This window comes from Quercus suber, unplaced genomic scaffold, assembly GCF_002906115.3.
Source record: "Quercus suber isolate HL8 unplaced genomic scaffold, Cork oak 2.0 scaffold_10, whole genome shotgun sequence".
NCBI classification, from domain to species: Eukaryota; Viridiplantae; Streptophyta; class Magnoliopsida; order Fagales; family Fagaceae; genus Quercus; species Quercus suber.
The window spans coordinates 2,557,382-2,580,281 of NW_027069476.1; the positions used below are offsets into that span (position 1 = coordinate 2,557,382).

Below are 22,900 nucleotides of genomic sequence, written 5' to 3' on the forward strand. Positions count from 1 at the left end.
CCATCAAAAACCAGCAAAGAAGGCAAAAAGAAAAAGAAAAAAGAAAGCAGAAACCCACAAATCAGAAACACAAACCAAGAGGCCGAAACCCACAAATCGACAACAACCAGCAAAAACCCAACCTGAAACACAAATTGAGAGGCTGAAAACCCACACCCGAAACACAAGAGAGAGGCTGGAACCCATGCCCGAAACACAAACCCAAACTGAAACACAAGCACAAACGTCGAAAATAGAGAAGAGAGGCCGAGATGGGTCAGCGTGGGTCAGCGGCGTGGGGCAGGGGAGTTGGGCCGGTGAGGAGTGGATGAAGAAAGAAAATTAAAATGCGATGGAATGTGGGTTGACGATGGAGCGTAGGTCAGTGGCGATGGCTGACTGAAGTGGGGGTCGGCGGCGATGGGTCTGTAGTGGCTGGGCATGTGCAGATTGGCGTGGAGGAAGATAGAAGCAGATGGAGAGGGAGTGAGGAGAAAGACACGGAGAAACAAATGAAATGCAAGAAGAAGAGGAAGAAGAAAAATAAAAATAAAGAAAGAATAAAAATTAGTAAAATAATCAAAAGTAGTGTGAACATACAAATTTTTTATTTTTTATTTTATTTTTACCTTTCAGCTACCGTGTACATTTAAAAGTAATTGTACATGATAGTTGTGGATCCAAAAAAATATAATTTTGATTGGGCACATTTTAGTATTTGATGGTTTTAAAAATAGCAATTTAGCTATTTAGCACAACTAATATGAATGCTTTAAGTAAAACATCTTTAGCGACCGGTGAATTTACTTATTAGGACAGTCAGTGGCAGTGTGGCACAGCTTGTGATGATAACCACTCAAAGAAAACATAAATGCTATTTGAGTTACGGTCATTTTGTGTCTCTATTTTGTACTTCTCCCGTCTTGCTTTGTTTGTCCTGTTTAAAAAATCGAATTTTTTAAGGGAATGTTATTTATTATTTTGTCTACCTTTTAAAAATGTATAAGTTTTCAAAATTGCCCTTAAATAAATTTATCAAAAAATTGAATTATTAATAAAATAGGAGTATAATAGAAGTATTCGTAAATTAATGACTTTTATTTTTAAAAACAAGACAATATTTTGGGATATCTCCAAATGGAATAAAGGACAAACAAAATAGGATGGATGTAGTAATTATTTTGTACAGGGTCATGCATTTAATATACTTCATACATCATTATTTTCACCATGTGGAATCTAAATATTGTGAGATGCATTTACATACACATGTGAAAATAGTATGAGATAACACAAATCCCATATCCAATAAATCTAAAATGCAAAACCTTGCAACCATGAGAGTCAAAGGCAAGAATAACATTATATTGGAGTAAAAAAGTTAAAACAGTTCAAGTTATAGCAGAATTAAAATATTTTGATAATAAAAGGATAAAAAGCATAAATTAATTATCTTGATGTTTTCCTATTTAAAAATTCATTTTTTTTTAAAAAAATTTATGTTTCTGCTTGTATTTCCGTGAATACTATATTCAATATTATCTGTTCTAGTTCAACCTATCAAGGAATCTCGTGTTACCAAGCATCTTCTTATATTTCTTATTTAATCTTGTGACTAATAAAAAAAAAAAAAATTGGTCTGTTATTAGCATAAACTTTCATATAACTTAATTGATTTCAATATGGCCCTTGATGTAAAATTTACCACAACCGGAAGAAGATTTTCTTTTAGTGAAATATGATATCTGCAGGTACTTTGCTTTGCTAGGATCTTCTCTGTAACATATAGGGATAAGATCCACTCCATTTATATCCTCCAATTCTTTTTAATTTTAGTTAGATGTGAGACACGTGGTATGTATTTGATTTTGTGTAGTTTACATGGGTTTTTAAGACCATTGGTTTTTTTAAATGCTACGTGTCTTACATTTAGATTAAAATTGAAAAAAAAAAAATTGGAGGATTTAAATGGGAGAGGACTCTTTCCCTAAGATATAAACCTCTAATTCTTTGTTACTCTCTACCATGTTATGTCATCATCCAGTCAATTTTGAAATTTAAATTACTGTACTGAATTAGTTCATGCAATATATGTTTTCATATATATAATTTTATTTTGCCTTAGTTTTTCATTTTGTCATTTTCAGATTGTTGGGCATTCACTTGGTGGTGGTACTGCTGCGCTGTTGACATATTCTACGAGAACAAAAAGAATTCTCCTCGACGGTTTGTGTCACATTTGCCCCACGTATGTACTGATCAAGCCTGTTGCTTATGTTTGCCTTCTATTTCTAATGATAGCTTTGTTTTTAGTTGCTTTGCAAAGTCTTCATAAACTTTTATAACTAGATTTACCTACAACGATTAAGAAGGTCATGGGGACAAAGGATTATCAATGTGTGCACCTGCCTTTTTTCCTCATTTTGTGGCATCTTACTTGATGATTATCTGACACTCACATTGCGATATCATATCAGGGGAAAACAGAGAGAGAAAGCTCAAGAATTTGAACCATGGTTTTCTGGGTTTGTGGATTGATTTGGGTGCCGAAAACTTTGTGAAAGCTCAGGTTTGTGTGAAAACACAAGAGCTTGTTCAGACCCGCAATTAAAAATTACGGCTAAATTACTTTTTCTCTAACTTAAACAAAGTGCAGAACAAGAGTAAATATGTGAAATTGCATTGATCTTCATTTCATGCTTGATTTTCCACCAACTTAGTACTAAACCCAATAAAATAAAATCTCACAAAATACAAAGAAATAATTTATTGCACTTACAGCACCTTTTGTCATATAATAAAGCTAACATAAAACGTAGTTGTAAAACATAACTTTACATTTTAGTATTAAGTATTGTGTGAAACCATTTGGCTGAAACCAGTTTTCATTTTCTTCCAGGAAATCACTTTGTTAACTGTAAGTCATTGATTTCACTTCTCCTCTTTGCTTCTCTATTTATTTATTTTGGTAACTGCTTATAACTTAGTTATGTTGACACCATGAATAACCTCATAATATAAATCAAAAACAATGTACCATAATGTGAAACAAGAAACATAAAAGCATAAAAGCAATAAACAATAAACATAATGTCTCCCCGTAACATATACAACTCATCATCAAAATATAAATACATCAAAACCAAAATACATATCATGTCCCTAGATACAATCTAGCCAAAATATCTCCCCATATCGCTTGGATATATTATTCAATTTTTTCTAAAATTTGATTTGATTTGATGGGATAAATTTAGTTGTAATTTCAAGTATATTTTTATTAATGAAATAGGTTTCATTAAAAAAATTGTACTAATTATAGGGCAAACTAACAAAAAGTAAAGTTTTACGGGGTGGGGTGAAGCTTCGCGGGGCCCTATGGGCCAGGAATAGGGTGAGAAAGTTTTCTCCATCATGCGAGGCGAGGCAAGGATAGGGCAAGATAAAACCATGCGGGCGGGGATGAAGATCCCATCCTTCGGCCCCGCCCCATTGCGATCCCTAAGTGGAACCCATGAATAGTACCAAAAAGTGCCGTGGAAGTCATAAATAATAATAAAAATAAGCTGAATAGTAAAATAAGTTGGTAAAATTAATTATGCCAAACGGACACTAAGTCTATATCAACAAAATGTTTTTTCACAAACTCTTTCTTTATTTTTTTCTTTTTTTTTCTTTATACACTTGATGATGATGATGTCAAGTGTTGGGTGGTTTTTTTTTTTTTTTTCTTCTGAATATGAATTTATATTTGGAACGAATTAAGTAGGCCCAAGGCCCACTAGACCATTCCACAGCAAGACTAGGCCCAATGAAATGATAAATAAAAAATTCAATGCCAGGTGATTTACAAGGTTAACTCTTAATTTTTATTTTTAAAAAATGGTTAACTCTTAATAGGTCCTATAAGAGCCCAACCCGTGACCATGAGAATTTACCCCATGCACATACAGACTGAGAAGTAGTGGCCATCACAGCAACCCAAGAGGAAATGAAGCTGTTTTTTGTGTAGGTTAAAACTGGAAGTATCAGACCCAAACATAAAGCCCAATTCTAATCTGCACAAGGAACTAGGGCTGTACCATTTTCCTTGTTATTTCCCTCTCATTTCTGCTATATGGACCAAACATAGGAGGAAGGATCCAGCACATGGTCATGGTATAACGAGGAGATGTAGATTGAGCCCAACCCGTGACCATGAGAATTTACCCCATGCACATACAGACTGAGAAGTAGTGGCCATCACAGCAACCCAAGAGGAAATGAAGCTGTTTTTTGTGTAGGTTAAAACTGGAAGTATCAGACCCAAACATAAAGCCCAATTCTAATCTGCACAAGGAACTAGGGCTGTACCATTTTCCTTGTTATTTCCCTCTCATTTCTGCTATATGGACCAAACATAGGAGGAAGGATCCAGCACATGGTCATGGTATAACGAGGAGATGTAGATAGGAGGGCAAGGTGGTCATTTCGATTTTCAAACTGATAATGGGCTCATAGGAGGAAGGACCTTCTGATAACACAAAATGGCCAATAAGCCCATGTCAAGTGCACCGTACAATAATCCTAACGGGTTAACTTAGTGGTTCTTAAGATTTCAACAACAGCCGCAATTTTTACTACCCACTACCCAAAGCAAGAAGATGCTAAAGTTGAGAAAATACAAACAAACTTCCCTCTCCTTCAGCAGATCTTCTAATGTTCCCAAAAGAAATGGCCACAAGATAATTAAAAAAAAAAAAAAAATGATGTTTCGTGCTAGTTATCTTTAGTGGCAGATAACAAAACTCTGTCTCTTAGGGTTTGTTTATTTGGAAGTGAAATATAATAGATAGAATACTTTAGAAAGAAAATAGAAATAAAACTTTTTTAGAGTGTGTTTGGTTAGGTGGAGAGGAAGGAAAATAAATAGTGGGATCCAAGTGTTTTGGCTCTGGGCCCATCAAAAAATTTTCTCCCAAAGATGGAGAGAAACCTAAAGAGAGAAAATGGAGTTACTTAATAGACGAAAATGTCCATATGCACTTGCACATGAGCTTCTTCCGTACATTGCTCTTCACTTTTTCTTTTTTTCTTTTTTTTGATTCCTTCCTCCACGTTGCCTCCACTTCTTCCTTTTTCTTTTTCTTTTTCTTTTTCTTTACTTTTTATTTTTTATTTTTTTTCCTTCCTCCACATTGCCTCCTCCTCATCTTCTTCTTCTTCTTCTTCTTTTCTTTTTCTTTTTTCTTTTTTAATGGACATTACCTCTTCTTTCCCTTTTTTTTTTTTCTTTTTTCTTTTTTCTTTTGTTAGGTTCTAAAAATTTAGTTTTAAATGTTTAGAATCATATTTTTATTGTGTTGGCAAACTAAGAACAAAACATGTTTAGTCTAGGTGTTAGGCAATGTTTAAAGTGTTGGTTTCAAGTTTCAAGTCCAGTTGACTGTAGAAAAAGGAAGAGAGTTTTTGCCTTGCTTAACCAATTGAAAATTGCAAGAACAGAATTCTATAGAATTTTTAAATCAGGCCCAAGCTCATGAAAATGTTTAGGGTTTCATTCCAACTTCTCCACATATAAAAATGAAACCCTAGCTACGTTTTTCAAGACTTTTTGGAAGACTTGTGTGTTACATTTTGTGAGATTTGAGAAGTTTTGTATCTTCTAACTACACAAGAATCTACCGAAGCCAAATCTACAATCAAGCGTTGGTAGAACATAGTTGCTGCATCAAGATCATTACTGATGGTGATCTTGTAAATCCAAGAAGAGAAGAAGTCTGTAGATTCGGAGTTTACACGTGATCGTGTTAGTAAGTTACTACTAGAGGTAACAATAGATTTGGGTTAAATCTTAGTGTTAAAACTTTGATTCTCTTATAGTATATTTACTTTACCTTGAAGATAGTTAGGTCAAATCCTTCCTAGGTTTTTACCTTGAAATGTTTCATTTCATTGATTTTCCTAGGTCATCATATCGTAGTATTATTTACTTTTTTGCATTTGTGCATGGTATGATACATGCTTGTTTAACCTAGATCTGAATAATAAACCTAATAATCAACTTGATTAATTAATTAGGTTAAACAATCTGATTTAAGGGGTCTAAATGAACAAACAAATTTACTGGGCAGGCATCATGTGTTCGTTGCTCATATACATATATATATATATATATATATATATCTTTTGCTTTCTTTTGCGTGTGTGCGTGTGTGTGTGTGTGTGTGTGTTTTTTTTTTTTTTGGGACATGATTTTTATTTTTTAATAAATTTAGGTGATTGGTTTTTTTTTTTTTTGGTTGTTTGTCACTATTTTTGTTCTAATTGGGTATCATTTTTTAACAAGGGTAAATGAGTAAATTTATACAAACTCACATTTTTCATCCCTTTATTTTTCCACTCCCAACCAAACAAAAATGAGGGAAATTAAAAATCTTTTCTATCCTCCCACTTTTCCATCATCTCACAATTTTCTATCCACTCACTCTTCCATCCCTCCAACCAAACGGATCCTTAATCACCAGTACATAGTATCATTAATCAAATGGAGGGTGTAGACACCCTATTTTGTTCCTCAATTAATATGCATACCTTTTTGCGCGTGTGTTCTCCCAATGATGATCTGATTGAACGATATGGATAATTCTTTGATCTCTCTCATTTGGTGTGTGTTTATTTAATTTTTTTTAACTTTGTTTATTTATTTATAGTTTTAACAGTCAATCTTTATTTTAAGTGCATTTAAAGCAACAATTATGAATCCATGCATGCTTATTGTTTTTCACCCCCTTTTCCACAAAATCCTCAAATTTTAAAAGTTATATCTGAAAACATCCAACTCTGTCTCTCAAACTCCTTTGTTAATTTAACTTAAAACAATATTGCATTTTATTTGAAATATATTGACAAACTCAGTTTTAGTGGTGAAAAAGAAAAGGACAAAACTAAATAGAATGGTGAGACGTACATGTGTGTATAGTGGACAAACACCTCCAGCACTAGGTAGGTCTGATGTGCCCTTATCTGCACCATTTTGTCATGGTCGTCATTTCACTATTCCAGCGGGTATAGTGGGGTGAATGCAAACAAAAACGGGTGGATTTTGAATTTGAAAATAGAGAGGAGAGAGACCATATAAGGACTAGGGAGAGTCTAATAGAAAGGGGGAGGACAAAAAAAAGGGAGAGGAGGAAGAAAAGAAAAACTAGAGAGAACGAAGGAAAAACATGGAAATTCCATTTTCATTTGATTTCACAACTAACATAAACCTGTCATTTTTCATCTCCTAAAATAATTTTCACTACATCTCTTTGCATCTAATTCTCCAAAGCCTTAAAAAATAATAATAATAATATTACATTGAAAGAAATTGAAACATCTTGGGAGAAAATCCAATCCTTAAGGGGGACAAATCTGGCCCCGAACTAAGAAATCCAATATCCAAGTTCCTGCTATCAGCCAAGCCCGCTCTGCACGTAGCAGGTTCAATATCTCTCCGTCAACTGTTGTCGGTGGAACATCACTTGGTGGAAGGAACATCCTTGAGAGAACGTTGTTGTCGTCGCCATACATCATCTTTATGAAGTCATCACCAAACTCATCCAATGAAGTGCTAGGTATATTTTTGACCTTACCACCGGTAGACGTACCGGGTGTGCATGGGTGCCTCATATCATCCCATGATGTAATTTGACCCCTGAACTTGTCCTTGGTGGACGTAGACCATTTTTCTTATCTATTGTGTCAATCAAATAAAACAAATGGGTTTTTATTTCTTGTTTTGTTTTCCCTTAAAAAATAATAAAATAAGTGGAGACTCCTCAATTTTTCAAAACTCGTGATTTTCTAATGAAAAAATACTCTCAAAATCAAACCATTTTTTTCTTCTAAAAACCGTCCCTAAGGGGTGTCACGTGGTAGTGTACACAAAAGGATAAAGAAGGAATGCCATCAAACAATATAATGTAGTGCTTTAAGAAGTGTCATGAACCTTAGTAAACTGTAAGGGATTACTCATGTCACCAAACAAAAACAAAAAAAGGTTAGAGTATGTTTGGTAAGCTGTAATAGATACTGTAATATAATATATATTTATATGATTTAGTTATTCTATAATTTGGTTAATTTATTATTAAAGGGAATAGTCCTTCGTTATAAATAACTATTCTTTAGAATAAGGAATAATTATTTATCTATAAAAGGTTCATAATAGTTATTCCTTAATATGTGTATACCTGTTAAAATTAATATATTTTCAAATATATAAAATTTTCATATGCTCATAACAATTATAATAAAACAAAATCATAAAAAAATAATTTCTCTCTCAAATTTGAAAAATATTCTTTTTTACGAAATATAATTGAACAAGTAATATATTTCCTAAATATTGATCTTTAGTTTTATTCTAATACAAAGACTTTTATATAACCAAATATAGGAACAGGTTTAGTTATTTCATTACAACACTTTTATTTCTAGTAATAGAGATTACTATTCATGTTGTAACCTCCATTTAATGCCCCAAATGTGCCCTTATTTGTTATGACATAATATAGGAAAAGGTTAATAGATGCCTTAAGAGCATTATTTTAAAAAAGATTTTTAAAACTTTTTATTAAAAAAGATTTTTTTTTTCCTGATAACTTCTTATATTTCTTATGAAATTGATGTCAAAATTTTATTAAAATAGATTATTAATAATTATTCTAAGGACACCCAAACCCCTCATATATTTATTCTTCTTTTATCTTTGTATAGCATGATACACCTATATGCCTCTAGGATGACTCATATGGACCTTTATTCCAAGTTTTAGGATGACTCATATGAACCTTTATTCGTAGTTTTTATTCTTTTGTAATGAGCAACACGTGAATGCTTATGGAAAGTAACGAAGTCATCATGTCCAGGGACTTAGTGGGATTCTAAAGTTAGTATTCTACTATGGGTTTATTTAGAAACAATTTATTTAGCTGAAATTGAAATTTTTTTGTTAAAAGTACTGTAAATAAAGATAAAAATTGGCTGAAATAGTACAGTGAAAGTAGGGGTGGCAAAATCTGACACGACCCGCGAATCCGACACGACTAACCTGTTCTTAAATAGGTCATGGGTTGAGGTTAAACGGGGTTCGGGTCATTTTTGGATTGACACAGCTAACTCATTTAATAAACAGATCGTGTTCGTGTTCAACATTCAAACCCGTCTAATCCATTTGACCCATTTAGCTTATACAGTTATTAGTTATTTTGATATTATTGCTTAAATTTATGGTTGTTTTTTTATATCTTTATTACTATATTTAGGGTTGTAATTTTATTTTAATTTTAGGTATATTGGAATTGATAAAAATTATATAGGTTAGGTATGACCTATTGATCAAATAGATTATTAAACAGATCAATTGTGTTGACCTTTACATGATTTGGTAATTAAACGAGTTAAACGTGTCAGGTCGGATTGACCTGTTTAATAAACTAGCCATGTTCGGGTTGAGAATTTCTAACACGTTTATTAAATAGATCTGGTTTGGGTCAACTCATATAGCTAAATACTCATTACTCGACGCGACACAAATCCGACCTGTGAACACGAATTGTCACCCCTATGAGACCCATGAATAGTACTGAAAGTGCAATTGAACTCATAAATAATACAAAAAATAAGCTAAATAGTAAAAGAAACTATCCAATATAAGCTTATCACAAACACAACCTAATTCCCTTAACAATTGCATGCTTGAACGCGGAAAAGATCAATGACCCTGCAACGTTATAGTTCCTAGTATGAGTAGGATTGGACGAGGAAAAAAGATTCTTTCCAAATGACTAAATACAAAATACTTTTCAACGTGATGAATAAGACTAGCAACCAGTATTGGTGGAAAAGTAGTACCAATTGAACTTGTTAAGTTGTTGCGAATGTGAGGTGAGATTTGTTTATAATAATAACACATCTCTCCCCCACTGACAAGTTAACACTGAGAAAGTAAAAGATATTTCTAAGGAACTTGTAGATCATTATTGCGGTCTTCCTCTCCCACGCTTTATCTCTCACCTTATTATCTTAATTCCTCCACAACGCCTGGTGGTTCTAATTATTCTTTTCTTCATTGCTTTTTCGAATATTAATAATGATTTTTCAATGTTAATGCTCTAAACTTTATCCAGCTTTTGGAATACTTGCATGAATTTTAATACGACTTTTCCACCCTTTCTGACTGCTTGATTAAGATTTAAGCCCACTAGGGCATTGTAATCAATGATTACAATGCCCTAGTGGGGCTTAAATCTTTCTTCCCTTCAACAATCTATTCCACGCTTCTAGTGTAGAGGAATTGCCTTCAAGTATATATTAACAACATTTGGTGGTCTATACTGAGGGAAGCGATCCTTAATCCACTTGATCACCCTAAGCATCGATCTTCAGGTAGATAACATGTACGTATGCATGCATTCTCATTTCTTTTGTTTCTCCTGATGTCATTCTTCTTTCATGTTTTGATCGGCGAAAATTGTACGGTTCTTGCATATATCATCTCGATATTTTTACATTTTCGTACGCAGACATCTGAACATAAAAGCATATGCAATATGCAAATCACAAGGTTGCTGTTTATTCTAGAATATTGAACCCTGTGCTTACTGCTTTCATCAATGCTGTTGAAATAGGAATGGGAATGGAGGATTTTTATTTTTCAAGGATAGCCATAAAAAAAATTTAAACTATTCCAAATCTAATAAAAAGAAAAAAAAATCTGAATAATAATAGAACTTGAATATATTGGTATCACTAAAAAGAACACACACCCACACACAAATACATTAAGTTTTAATTTACAATTTCTTTTTACGAATTTTCATATTTTGAAATTGTTACATGATAGCTTTATTATCAATGTTGTGAGTGCAAAGCCAAGGAGAATAGAGTTGCTGGCATCACTGTGAAGAACTCATGGCCACAATATTTTTCTCTTGGTACCATTTTTTAGAGAAAAAAAATAAATTATGGATTATTTTTATTGAATGAGTTAAACAAGGTATGAATCTAAATAATTTATAGTTTTTTTTTTGAACGAGCTTTTTGTTGAATTTTTTATTCATTTGTTGCTATTTGAGTTATTTTTGCTTTTATTTGGGCTAATTTTTATTGTTGTTATTTTTTGTTTGTTTGTTTAATCAGTTAAGAATTATGTTTTGGCTCTGATTTTATCAGAGTGTGTAGACTTGCTGACTTTTTATTATATGAAATTACTAAATTCTCAAAAAAAAAAAAAAGTTATGTTTTGGGGGGCCAAGTTTATTTTTATAGTATTGCTATGGACAAAACAAAATAAAGCTACCAAAAATTTTACAACATTTCTAAATTTGGACGATGCAATTAAAAAATAATAATAAATTTGAGGTTGTAGTGGGACATGTATAAATCAAATATTGCAAAAGTCGACCACTCTATAATGAGAAATATACTATATATAAACAAATATAACAGATATAATATAAGAATATAAAATACATCTATTTAGCATTAATAAAATATTTAAAAAATAAAATATATAAAATAATTTTTTATACATTTCAACTCAATTGTATATGATCTGTCAAAATGGAACAAAATTAATAAAAAAATCATTTACGATTGATATTGTACTAAATTTAGCTGCAAATATACCTTTCAAATATATAGAATTAAAAAAAAGCTCATTATAATATCAAATTCTTTTTTTGTTTTGAAATATAATTTTGAAAATATTCTTAATTGAAATTTTGTTGTTTCATAGTTGCAATAGAAATTGAGTATGTACACATACAACAACTCTAAAACCATAGTTAGATTTTGGTCCTTACTAGTTATATAATTTTTTGAAATCCAAATGTCATATTTTATGCCCATAATCGTGAATTACAATTTTCAACAATAGTTTTTCATGATTTGAAGTCTTACGGGTGATACTTTTTTTTTTTTTTTTTCAAATAAACAAATATCATCAATTCTAGAAAAATTCATATGGTGGAAAAAAAGTTATTATTCATCATTTACAATTGACCACATCACGTTGTGATAAAAATTGTGGGAATTGTGTGGCAATAGAGGAACTGCTGTATTAATATTGGTGTAGGTTTTAACATGAGATAGGATTTTTTTTTGTTAGAAAAAGAGAAAAAATAATTATTCTCTGATGAGTTATTTTTCAATTAACTTTTAGACAATGCTATTTTGACAAATTATTCTCTAAAGAATATTATTAAGCAAAAAACTACCGAGAGTCTTACACCCTGTTAAGAAAAGAAAAATTCTGGTTGGCCAAAAGTACAAACCATTATAATTATAGGGTTTGTTCTTTTTGAAAAATAGAATTATCTCTTTGTGCTTGCTGTGCAAATTTGGCTTATATAAATTACTTGCACATAGATCTTGTCATGCAACACAAAATTTATATGTAATACTGAAATCTTCTTTTTCAGGTACAAAAAAGCTAATTGATAAGTTGCAATGGCAACAAATGATGTCAATTCAAACAACGGTAAATGTTTTACTTTCCCACCGCTTAATAGTGTAGGCATTCAAAGAGTTCTTTACTAAATGCATATTTCTGGCTAAAATGTCACCAATAAAGTCAATAATCATTAATTTTTTTAAAGAATGCATTCTCAAATTGAGATCAATTTTCCATTCAAGCTATATACAATTAAAATTTGATAGTTGGGGTGAGGGATTTGAACTACAAACTCTTAAGAAATAAAATAAAAATCCTATGTCTTGTTATGAGTGTTTCATATTTTCATTACATATTTCACCAATTTTAACTTTTCATACATAATTTTTTTTCCTTTATAAAATAACTAAAGTTTATAATAGGAAAAAAAAGCATGAAATATTATAGTTGAAATATTAAATGAAACACTAAAAATTAGAATGAAAATTTTTATTCCATTGCACTGATTTTTACTAATTAGTTAGAAGAAATTCCTCTTACACTTGAAGCAGTTATTACGGAGCGTGGGAAGCTATATATAGCTGCACTGAAAGGTGACTGGGAATCTATTAAGGGCATGCCACGCATTCAAAGACATATTGGTATAGACAGAGAAACCACTCTTCATGTTGCTGCCGCAGCAAACCAGGAAAAGTTTGTGAAGAATTTATTAAAGTGGATGACAAAATACCCAATAACAGCTGAAGATGAAGCTGAAAATGTGACCCTGACAGCTCAAAATAATAATGGGACCACAGCCTTGAACTTTGCTGCTGCAGTTGGAAATTTGAAAATTGCCATGGAGATGCTGAATATAAATAAAAAAGAGCTGCCAAACATAGCTACCAGGGGAGATAATCCGATTAAACCCCTCTTTATGGCTGCTTCCGCAGGACACAGTGAAATGGTGAAGCTTCTTTATCCCTATACTACTATGGTTGGAAATGAAGAGGCTGAAATATTTATCACTTGTGTTAAGAATGACTTATATGGTAAGCTTAAGTATTATAATTTTTCCTATGTTTTTTTATCTTTTCTTTTTGGTCTTCACGGTTTATTTTTTCATGCTAGAATTGACTTGAAGTTCAAAACATAATCATGGTTTGATTTTTGTCGTCTTCGCTTAACAGCTTAAATTTTTTGATTTGATGCTTTTACATAATTACTATGCCCTTTTTTTTTTTTTTGGGAGATAATCCGATTAAACCCCTCTTTATGGCTGCTTCCGCAGGACACAGTGAAATGGTGAAGCTTCTTTATCCCTATACTACTATGGTTGGAAATGAAGAGGCTGAAATATTTATCACTTGTGTTAAGAATGACTTATATGGTAAGCTTAAGTATTATAATTTTTCCTATGTTTTTTTATCTTTTCTTTTTGGTCTTCACGGTTTATTTTTTCATGCTAGAATTGACTTGAAGTTCAAAACATAATCATGGTTTGATTTTTGTCGTCTTCGCTTAACAGCTTAAATTTTTTGATTTGATGCTTTTACATAATTACTATGCCCTTTTTTTTTTTTTGATTGAAAATATAGTATCAAATAATTTGTTGTATTGTAATTTTTTTTTTCTTCATAATAGATTTCTATCTGATTGAGATCAAACATGCCTCTCTACTCTCTAGTCTATAAACAAAAGTTCAAAGGCCTGACCGACACTTAAGGGTGTGTTTTGTAAAATGGATTTTAGGGACGATGAAAAAAAAAAGTGAGAAATTGAGGAAAGAATACTTTTTGGAGAATGTTTAGTTAGAAAGGGGAAAGGTAAAGACGATGGTAGAGTCCGAGTGTTTTCTCCCCGGACCTACCAAAAGGTTTTTTCTCCAAAGAGAGAGAAAACTTATTAGGAGAAATCTGATGGCTGAATTACAAAAATGTCCATGCGCAAGTTGAATATGGGCTTCAGAATGTTGTTGTTGTTGTTGTTGTTGTTGTGTTTTTTTTTTTTTTTTTTTACTTTTACTTTCCAAATGTTGACTCTAATTTTTTTTTTCCATTTTTCTTTCAATTTCTTGGGGCTATGGCATGGTGCTTTGTTTTGTTTTTCTTCTTTTAATTTGTTTTTCTTTTTGTTTAATTGAGCATAATTTTTTAACAAGAGTATATGAATAAATTTATACAAGCTCATTTTTTCCATTCCTCCTCTTTTTCACTTCTAACCAAACAAAAATTAGGGAAATTAAAATATTTTCTATCCTCCCACCATTTTTTATCTTTCCAGTTTTTCATCCCTCCAACCAAACGGACTCTTAGGTTAAAACTAGTGCATGAAGGGGAAAATGTTGTTTAAAGGAACTGTTGCTTGTCTTTCTCATATGATTATGCCATGCTTTGTCTAGTATATCTTTCGTGAAAGAAACATTCAACATGTTCCTTCTCAATTTTTTTTTTTTTTTTTGGTGTTTTATAAAATAATGCAGGTGAAGCCTTACAAATGCTGCATGACCGCAGTTATTTAGCTAGAGCTGAAAACAACGGAGAGACTGCATTGCATGTGTTAGCTCGCAAGCCGTTGGCATTTGTTAATGAAAGTCAGCGAGGAGTTTTAAGGAGACACATTAATATTCCATGTGAGTTATTGTGACTTTGATTGATTTTAGCAAATTTAAATCAATTTTGCACATTAATTGATTATAAATTCTAATTGATTTTTGGTTTTTATTTTTTATTTTTTCTATAACACTAAGTATTTTTAACATACACACAAAGGGAGAAGAGAGAAGATCTTAAAGAAACTAACAGTATTGTATATTTAAAAGGGTCTAATTATTGGATACACAGCACAGACCATAACAATAAATAAATATATATATATATATATATCATACGATAAATAACATAGGTGATATGACATTGGTGATTTGTTGGCAAAGTGAATAACAAATGAATGTATTCCAAAGGAAAAAGAAATTTCTAGGAGTTAAACCCTAAATTTTACTCTTAGAATTTTTACCCAGTAGAACTTATAGACGTGACCCACCAATCTACTCGAAGCTGCTTGGACTCTTTTAATTTAAAATTTTCCACACAAACTGCGCCTTGACCTCAACGACCAAAAACTCATATCCCTTTCTTGATATAAATATTGGTTAACATGAGATTTCTTAGCACTTTTATGACATTTAACACAATTTCCAAGAAGTTTACTATATGCAGTTAGAAGGCCACCAACTTCATTAGATACATCTTGAATTGAGTTGTCATGTTACAGTATTTTATTACATTGAAGTTTATCGGTGATAAACAAGGGTCAAGAATCACACTCAAGAAATTAATCCCACACAAAATGAATCCACTTTGATCTTAATTGATAAGAAAGTTTTAGACCTATTTGTTAATTATGCAACAAGTTAAAAAAATTATGCCAATGAAAGCTCTCGTGATCAAATTTTAACAAGTTAAAGCCCCACAAGCTAGCAAATATGTCACCAATATCAAAGCAATAAATAGTTAAGCAATTGATACGACTATATGACGGAAAACTGAAAAATTGATGGACCACATTTAAAGGAAAAACCAGTACAAAGGTTAATCCTAAGTATTCCTAACCCCAAGAGTGAATCCACTAATAAAATTGAGACATACCCACAAAGTTTTCCTAATAGATAACTTACTGGCGTGCACCCACAAAACCTTTGAATTTCGTTGCAAACCTACTGAGATAGGTTTTATAGCTTTAGCCTTGATTCACACAATGGCAGCAACAACACCACGGAAATATTTTTATTTACTCTTTAAACACACAGGTTGGAAAACAGAGGCTAGGGTTTTCTTACTGATTGGCTTTTCAAAGTTTGACTTAACAACTTGTATAATAGGGCCTTATATAGGCGTTCCACTTAGGATTGAAAAAGATATGACACTGGCTTCATTAAAATACATCACTTACTGATTTCTTGATTCTTGATTGATTGAGCCACTGTCAAACATCACTTGACAATCATCTTTCAATTGATTGAGATGCGATTGAAAGCCTATTGAAGCCTGGATTTCAATCAAGCGGGGGGCAATCAAGTAACAATCGAAATCCTAAAAATTTGTCTTCTTTGAGTTGTATCTTTGAATTTTAATCTTGAATGTATGATAATCAATACAGACCGATTAAAATTACAATGTCATGAAATTTGACAACTTAAAAACTAAGAATCCATTCTAAAGGAATATATATTTCTTGTAAAAGCACACAACAAGGAAAGGGAATAGTTATTCTATTACAATGGACTAAACATGCCACAATACATGAAACGCATGTAATAATGGTCACATTTGCTCTTTATACTCTACATCTATTCAATTTTTTTAATAAATTAAATTTCACCGAGGCATGGCTATTTTTTTTTAATCATTTTCAATTCCAGGGTTGATGTTCGAACAGGAAAACTCGAAGCAATCTGTAGCCAATGATCTATTTACAGAATGTCTTCTGGCTTACAAATCTGATGTTGAGCATTTGATTAAGACCCCAGTGATTCAACAAGTTCTATTTGATGCAGCAAGAGCAGACAACATTGAGTTTTTGGTCAAGCTAATTCGTTTCGACTTTGACATATTATGGTTGACAGAAAACGATAAAAGCATATTTCATATTGCTGTTGAGAAGCGCCTTGAAAGCATCTTCAATTTACTTAAAGAATTAAGCTCATTTGGTGATATAATAATAGATAGAATATTTGAAAATGGAAGCAACATATTGCATTTAGCTGCAGAATTGGCACCTCAAGAGAAGCTCAATGCTATATCAGGAGCAGCTCTTCAAATGCAACGAGAACTATTATGGTTCAAGGTACTTATTCATATGCTTTGAGTAGAAGGTGTTGAACCATCTTATAGAATGTTTACTCCTATTTATACAGAATTAATTTCTTCCTAAAATTATCAGCATTTTTGGACTAACAATAAGTCTCTCATATGATATTTCCTGTCATCTATAATGGAAGGAGGTTGAAAAGATTGGAAGTCCTAACTACAAAGAAATGAAAAATAATGATGGGGAAACACCGTATGTTTTATTTGCGAGGAAACATGAAGTGTTAAGGAAGGAGGGAGAGAAGTGGATGACGAACACAGCAACGTCATCTATGGTGGTTGCTACACTAATTGGCTCTATAATGTTTACTGGCCAAGTAGCTGATGGATTAAACAAGGATACTCATCTTTTTCTGGCCTATACAGTTTCAACTGCAATATCATTATTTGGCTCATCAACATCCCTAATAATGTTCCTATCCATCCTTATCTCGCGTTATTCATACGAGGACTTCCTTGTATGGTTACCTGTTAGGTTGATGATTGGAGTCGCTTCACTTTACATCTCAATTATTGCCATGATGATTTCATTTGCTACATCCTTTTGGTTGAAGAATTATAATCATCGGGATGTGATCTTTGTTGTCATTAGTTTATTTGCTTGTGTGCCAATCATGGACGTGTTCCTGAAGTACCACCTAGTTTTTGATATGGTCCAATCTACCTTTTTTCGGTTTCGGCCACGGCACCGTCTACTTTACGAGGAGGTTTCTAATGCACATGGATGTAGATCCCAGTCCGACAATCCTGCGCATGCCACAACCGTCTGAATGCAACGCCCACCTCATAAAGCTGGCGTGTAAAATACTGGAAGTTACTTTACTAGCAATGCGACTAGTCAATCTTTCTGTAGCTTTCCTTTCTACATGTGCCCAAAATATATATAAATAAATGTGTACTATAACGCTGGATGTTGTTGAACACATCTTTTGCATATTATATATATATATATATATATATTTGCATCTCCTGAATTATTGTTTTGTATATTTATCTACAGTGTTATGTTATAATAGTTGATTTAGTTGTTTTTTACTGTTCTTTTAACGCAAAGAACATGACTTTGAAACCCTTTCCCTTGTTGAACGTGAAAAGGGGGGAAACAAAAGAGAGAAAGAAAGTTGAGAAATTGAACAGTACTATATATGTAACTAAAACTAGTATATGAATATATATATATATATATATATTTATACAATATAGAAATTTTACTCTAACCTAAGCTAAATTAATTAGATTAAATTACGCGTAAATCGTGGAGACACCAACAAATCACTATATAAACTAAGTGCAATGGAAATTAAATTGACATGGTAATCTGTTGACGAATGGAGAAAGCCACTCGCAATGCAAAAACCCCACCGAGTGAATTTCAGATTACCACTCCCAAGAATCCACTAATCAATAATCAAGCGGTTACAAGTATGAGAAATCTTACCACTTCCCCAGCTTATCCCAAAATACCAACCTACAATTGAACATTCGCTCAAATACCTAATTGGACTTAATCTTGTAGTAGATTTCTTTGTTTTGCACAAATCTCCAATCTATGACTAACTCCTTTGCACAGATCTAGTACGTGACTAACTCCAACAACTTGATTGATTGTTGTTGGTTGCAAAGTTCTTGACTTCAAAGATGTTGAAGATCAGGAAGCACTTTGTTATAAAACCCTCAGGCACATAAACGCAGTAGTTTCTCACAGAGTATATGAGCTCTAAGTCTCTATTTCTGTACTTGATGATTTTTTAAATAAACCTTTTATATGACTAGGATTGTAGAGAGAGAAACCATAATTATTTAAGTCATCATGGGCCGAAATTCAGATATGACAATTCTGAATTCATAAGTCTTGATAGATCAAGTTTGTGTTGAGCTCCCTCATTAAACCTCGATAGATGCTAGTGTCAAGCCTAGTATCGAGCTTTAATGAAATAGTTTTTCTACACTTGTTTCTGGGATCAATCTTCATGTCTTTAATGATACCACTTGTAAAGTAAGCTTCACACACTTTTTGATACATTAAACCCAACTTAGATCTAACAAATTACAAGTAAAGTGCATTTTATCAAAAAATTAGCCAATACATAGAAAATATGACCCTAACGATCTCCCACTTTGGCAATCCATTACAAAACCACAAGCTTAATTATGAGAGATGTATAAAACAACAATCTCCCTAATTATTACACAAGAAATACATAAGTCTAACTCATACTATAAACTCTTGAAAAACTCATGGTATGAAAGACTTGCAACCTATTTTTGTTGAAACACTAAACAAGATCCATCAAGGCATCGAGTGTAAAATATAGACAAGTTATATACATCAAGAAACATGTGTACAAAGAGAGAAAAGAAACAACACATGTGAGATACAGAGTGAAAAACAAACTTCATCATCATATATAGAAAAGAAGTACAATGTATGTAAATGGTCACAAAACCAAGGTACATGTAGTGAGAACTATACATCAAAACCTCACTACATATCTCAAAACACTCTCCCCCTATCACTAGTCTAGCTCTCCCCCTAACAACAAGACTACTTTCTCATAACCAAAACTACTCCCCATTTTTGTCACTAGTGAAAAAGGGTGAATCACTGAGAAGGTATCACCTCACCATCATACTCAGAGCTAGAAGCATCATCACTATTGTCATCTCTGTAGACACTTCATTTTGTACCCCGTTAATAAATTTTGGTCCCTGGCCCAGATGATGAGCTTGAAATGTGTCAACCAAGAGTAATTAAAGAGTTCACAATAGTTTGGAAGTAATCACAACTCGAAAGTGCTCAAATTGCTTTGAAATCGATACCCAAAAATGACCTTTGCTCACTATTTTGACCATAACATTTTAGCCATAATATATTTTGAGTGAGGTTTGTTTCATAGGAAAGTAGACATCTTGGACTACAATTTGAGTACAAATTTTGCCTAATTTGGATTTATATGGAGTAAGTTATGAGCTTCTGAAGTTGGGCTAACTAAATAGTCAAAATTAGGGTTTGGGGGATGCATGCATATGTAGGGCATTTCCAGAAGCCCATAACTTCAATTTTAGGGGCTCGAAACATCATTCTTTGATGTGGCCTAAAGGGAACATCCAAAGACCATTAAAAAGCCCCCAAAACCCTAATTTTAACTTATAAATACTCATCTTATGTTTCAAATCAAAAGGCTAGCTAAAGGGAGTTATTTTTTGGCCTTCATCTTCTCTAAAACCCTAATCCGGCCTCTTATCTAAAACTCCCACATAGCACCTAAGCATGTTTTTTTATAGATTCAAAACCTCTCTTTAGTTACTTCTAAGGTAGAAACTAATGTTCTAATTTGATTTCTCAAAACTTTTTTCAATTAAACCTTGTTCTTGAGTTGTGATTCCTAAAAACTATTGTGTTCTTTAATTCCTTTGTTCTATCAATCTAATCTTTGTATTTTAGGCACTGTGGGGTCGGTTAAATAATCTCTAAACTCATAATCTTAAGCAAGGTGAGTATTCTTTCCATCAATTCTTTCTTTGTTCAATAGGATTCACATGAGTTTCTTAACATACTTCTTATATATATATATATATTGATTTATTTGTTGATTCTAGTTCTTTTAATATGTATTAATCTGATTATGGGTTGTTTATAATATTGTAGACACTCAATTTTGCACCCAAAATTTAATCTCGGAAGTTGAATGAAATAACCATTTTGAATACCCAAAAATCATAATTGCATTTCATGCATTAAATCATTCATAACATGTCACGAAAATAATCTTGAGATTCTGACGATCACGACGATATACCCGATTTCCAAATCAGACCGTTGGATTGGAAGATATCACAAAATCAAGTTTTCACGATCTGCATGCATTTTATGTGGATGAAGCTGATCACGTGTGATAAATTGAGATTAATTTTGATTGGTCAAAAATTAAAATTAATTAAGTAAATTATGTGATTGGCCGTTGAATTTGATCAGAAGTAAGCTTTGTTGCATAGGAATAAAATGGATAATCAGATAACAAAGGAGTTGTTGATAATGAAATCTTTTAATAATAATTATCTTTCAGATAATTATTATTCTAAGGACCTGATTATCAAATTGAAAGGAGTTTATTTTGGAATACAAGTTTAAAACATTTCCAAGTGCAATTCCCAACTCAGAAAACCCCTAAAAAAGAGTCCAAATTGAACCAAAAAAGGGGAACAGGCCCAACACTCAAGGGTGCTAATTGGCACTTCCATAGTGCCGATTGGCACAACTCCGAGGCCTGACCCAGAAACGTTCAGATTAATCCAAAACATATCAGATTCAAATTTTTAGGGATAAAAATTTGAGCTAATTCGTATCTGATCAGACCTAGCTTATTTTCTAAGCACCAAACCTCTATAAATAAGGAACAGAAATCAGAAATCAGCATCCCTCACCTCTTAACGTAAAAGAAATTCTAGAAGTTCAACTTTAGAAATTTCTTTTTTGTTAAGCACAATCTCTTTAGAACTTAGAAAGCCTCATCCTCTCTCTAACTCTAAAGTGATTTCCTCACTCCCTTGCAATATTCATTGATGCATTGATGTAGGAAAGTTTCTGTTTTCTTATTTACATCTCCATGAAGTTAATGCTATTCTCAATGTCTTTACTAACATGATTCCTCTTTTATTTGTTTTGATTTCTTATTTCTAATGGTTGCATGATGAATGTCTGTTCTTGTATATGTTTTGTTTATATGTAATGCGTATTGTTAAATATTAAATCTGTTTATTTATGAGGAACAAAAATCAGATCTGAAATCATTTTTTAAAACTCCACTGTTTTCAAAAACTAAAAATCAAATCTGAATTTCTTTTTCAATCTCCTTTGTTTTCCAAATACAAAAATCAGATCTGAAATTATTTTTCCAATCTCCTTTGTTTTCCAAAACCAAAAATAAGATCTGAAATTATTTTTCAAAACTCCATTGTTTTTCAAAAAAAAAAATCAGATCTAGAATTATTTTTCAAACCCCCATTATTTTCTAAAACACGCAAATCAAATCTGAATTTTCTTCTAAAAGTGCATTCCTTTTTATCTTAAAAAATCACATCTGCAATTCCTTTTGAAAACCATTCTGTTTCTTAAGTAAACATTCAAATTTGGATTTTCGTTTTGGAGATTCATCCTGTTATTTAATTAAGGTGTCAGATTTGAGATTTAAAAAAACAAAGTCCACTCATTGCTAATAAAAAATCGGATCTGAACTTTTTTTTATCAAAAAAATCATTTTGTCTCTTAATAAACTTGAAACTTCACATATGAAATCTTTCTTTTTATAAATAAAAATTCAGATGTGATTTCTCCTTGCATAAATACAACAGATCTAGTATTTTGCACATTAACCAAGTTTAGATCTAGGAATATTGACGCGTCAACTTGCAAGTCATTTTTTTAATGGGTATTTAAAATGTCATTTAAAGTCTAGAAGACCAGAATTTGTCTAGATAGGATGGGTACCTAACACCTTTCCTTCCTGTAACCTAGCCCCCAGGGACGGACCCAGAAGGGGGGCAAAGGGGGCCTGGGCTCCCTCTGGGCCCAAAAAAAAAAAAAAAAAAAAAAAAAAAAAAGCAGCCAAAATTTTCTTAAAAAAAAAAAAAAAAAAAAAAAAAAAAAAAAAAA

At 32.1% G+C, this 22,900-nt stretch overlaps 1 protein-coding gene and 1 long non-coding RNA gene across 2 annotated transcripts; both read left to right on the plus strand.

The window, feature by feature from the left end:
- Positions 1-10,232: 10,232 nt before the first annotated feature.
- LOC111986260 (uncharacterized) lies at positions 10,233-13,427 on the plus strand. The gene is made up of 3 exons (XR_010630889.1): positions 10,233-10,392; positions 12,429-12,487; positions 12,952-13,427. It is a non-coding gene; the product is annotated as an uncharacterized LOC111986260 (long non-coding RNA).
- Positions 13,428-13,632: 205 nt separating this feature from the next.
- LOC112027766 (uncharacterized) lies at positions 13,633-18,198 on the plus strand. The gene is made up of 4 exons (XM_065778403.1): positions 13,633-13,769; positions 14,862-15,011; positions 16,800-17,224; positions 17,379-18,198. The coding sequence occupies exons 1-4, from the start codon at positions 13,655-13,657 to the stop codon at positions 18,015-18,017; spliced, it is 1,329 nt and encodes a 442-aa protein (XP_065634475.1). The 5' UTR covers positions 13,633-13,654; the 3' UTR covers positions 18,018-18,198.
- Positions 18,199-22,900: the final 4,702 nt, after the last annotated feature.

What these genes read in the sequence shown, in the direction of transcription:
- LOC112027766 (XM_065778403.1), top strand. Translation starts at nt 13,655, where the DNA reads ATGGCTGCTTCCGCAGGACACAGTGAAATGGTGAAGCTTCTTTATCCC. An exon ending in TGTTAAGAATGACTTATATG is followed by an intron (nt 13,770 to 14,861) that starts GTAAGCTTAAGT and finishes AAAATAATGCAG; the next exon opens with GTGAAGCCTTACAAATGCTG. An exon ending in GAGACACATTAATATTCCAT is followed by an intron (nt 15,012 to 16,799) that starts GTGAGTTATTGT and finishes TTTCAATTCCAG; the next exon opens with GGTTGATGTTCGAACAGGAA.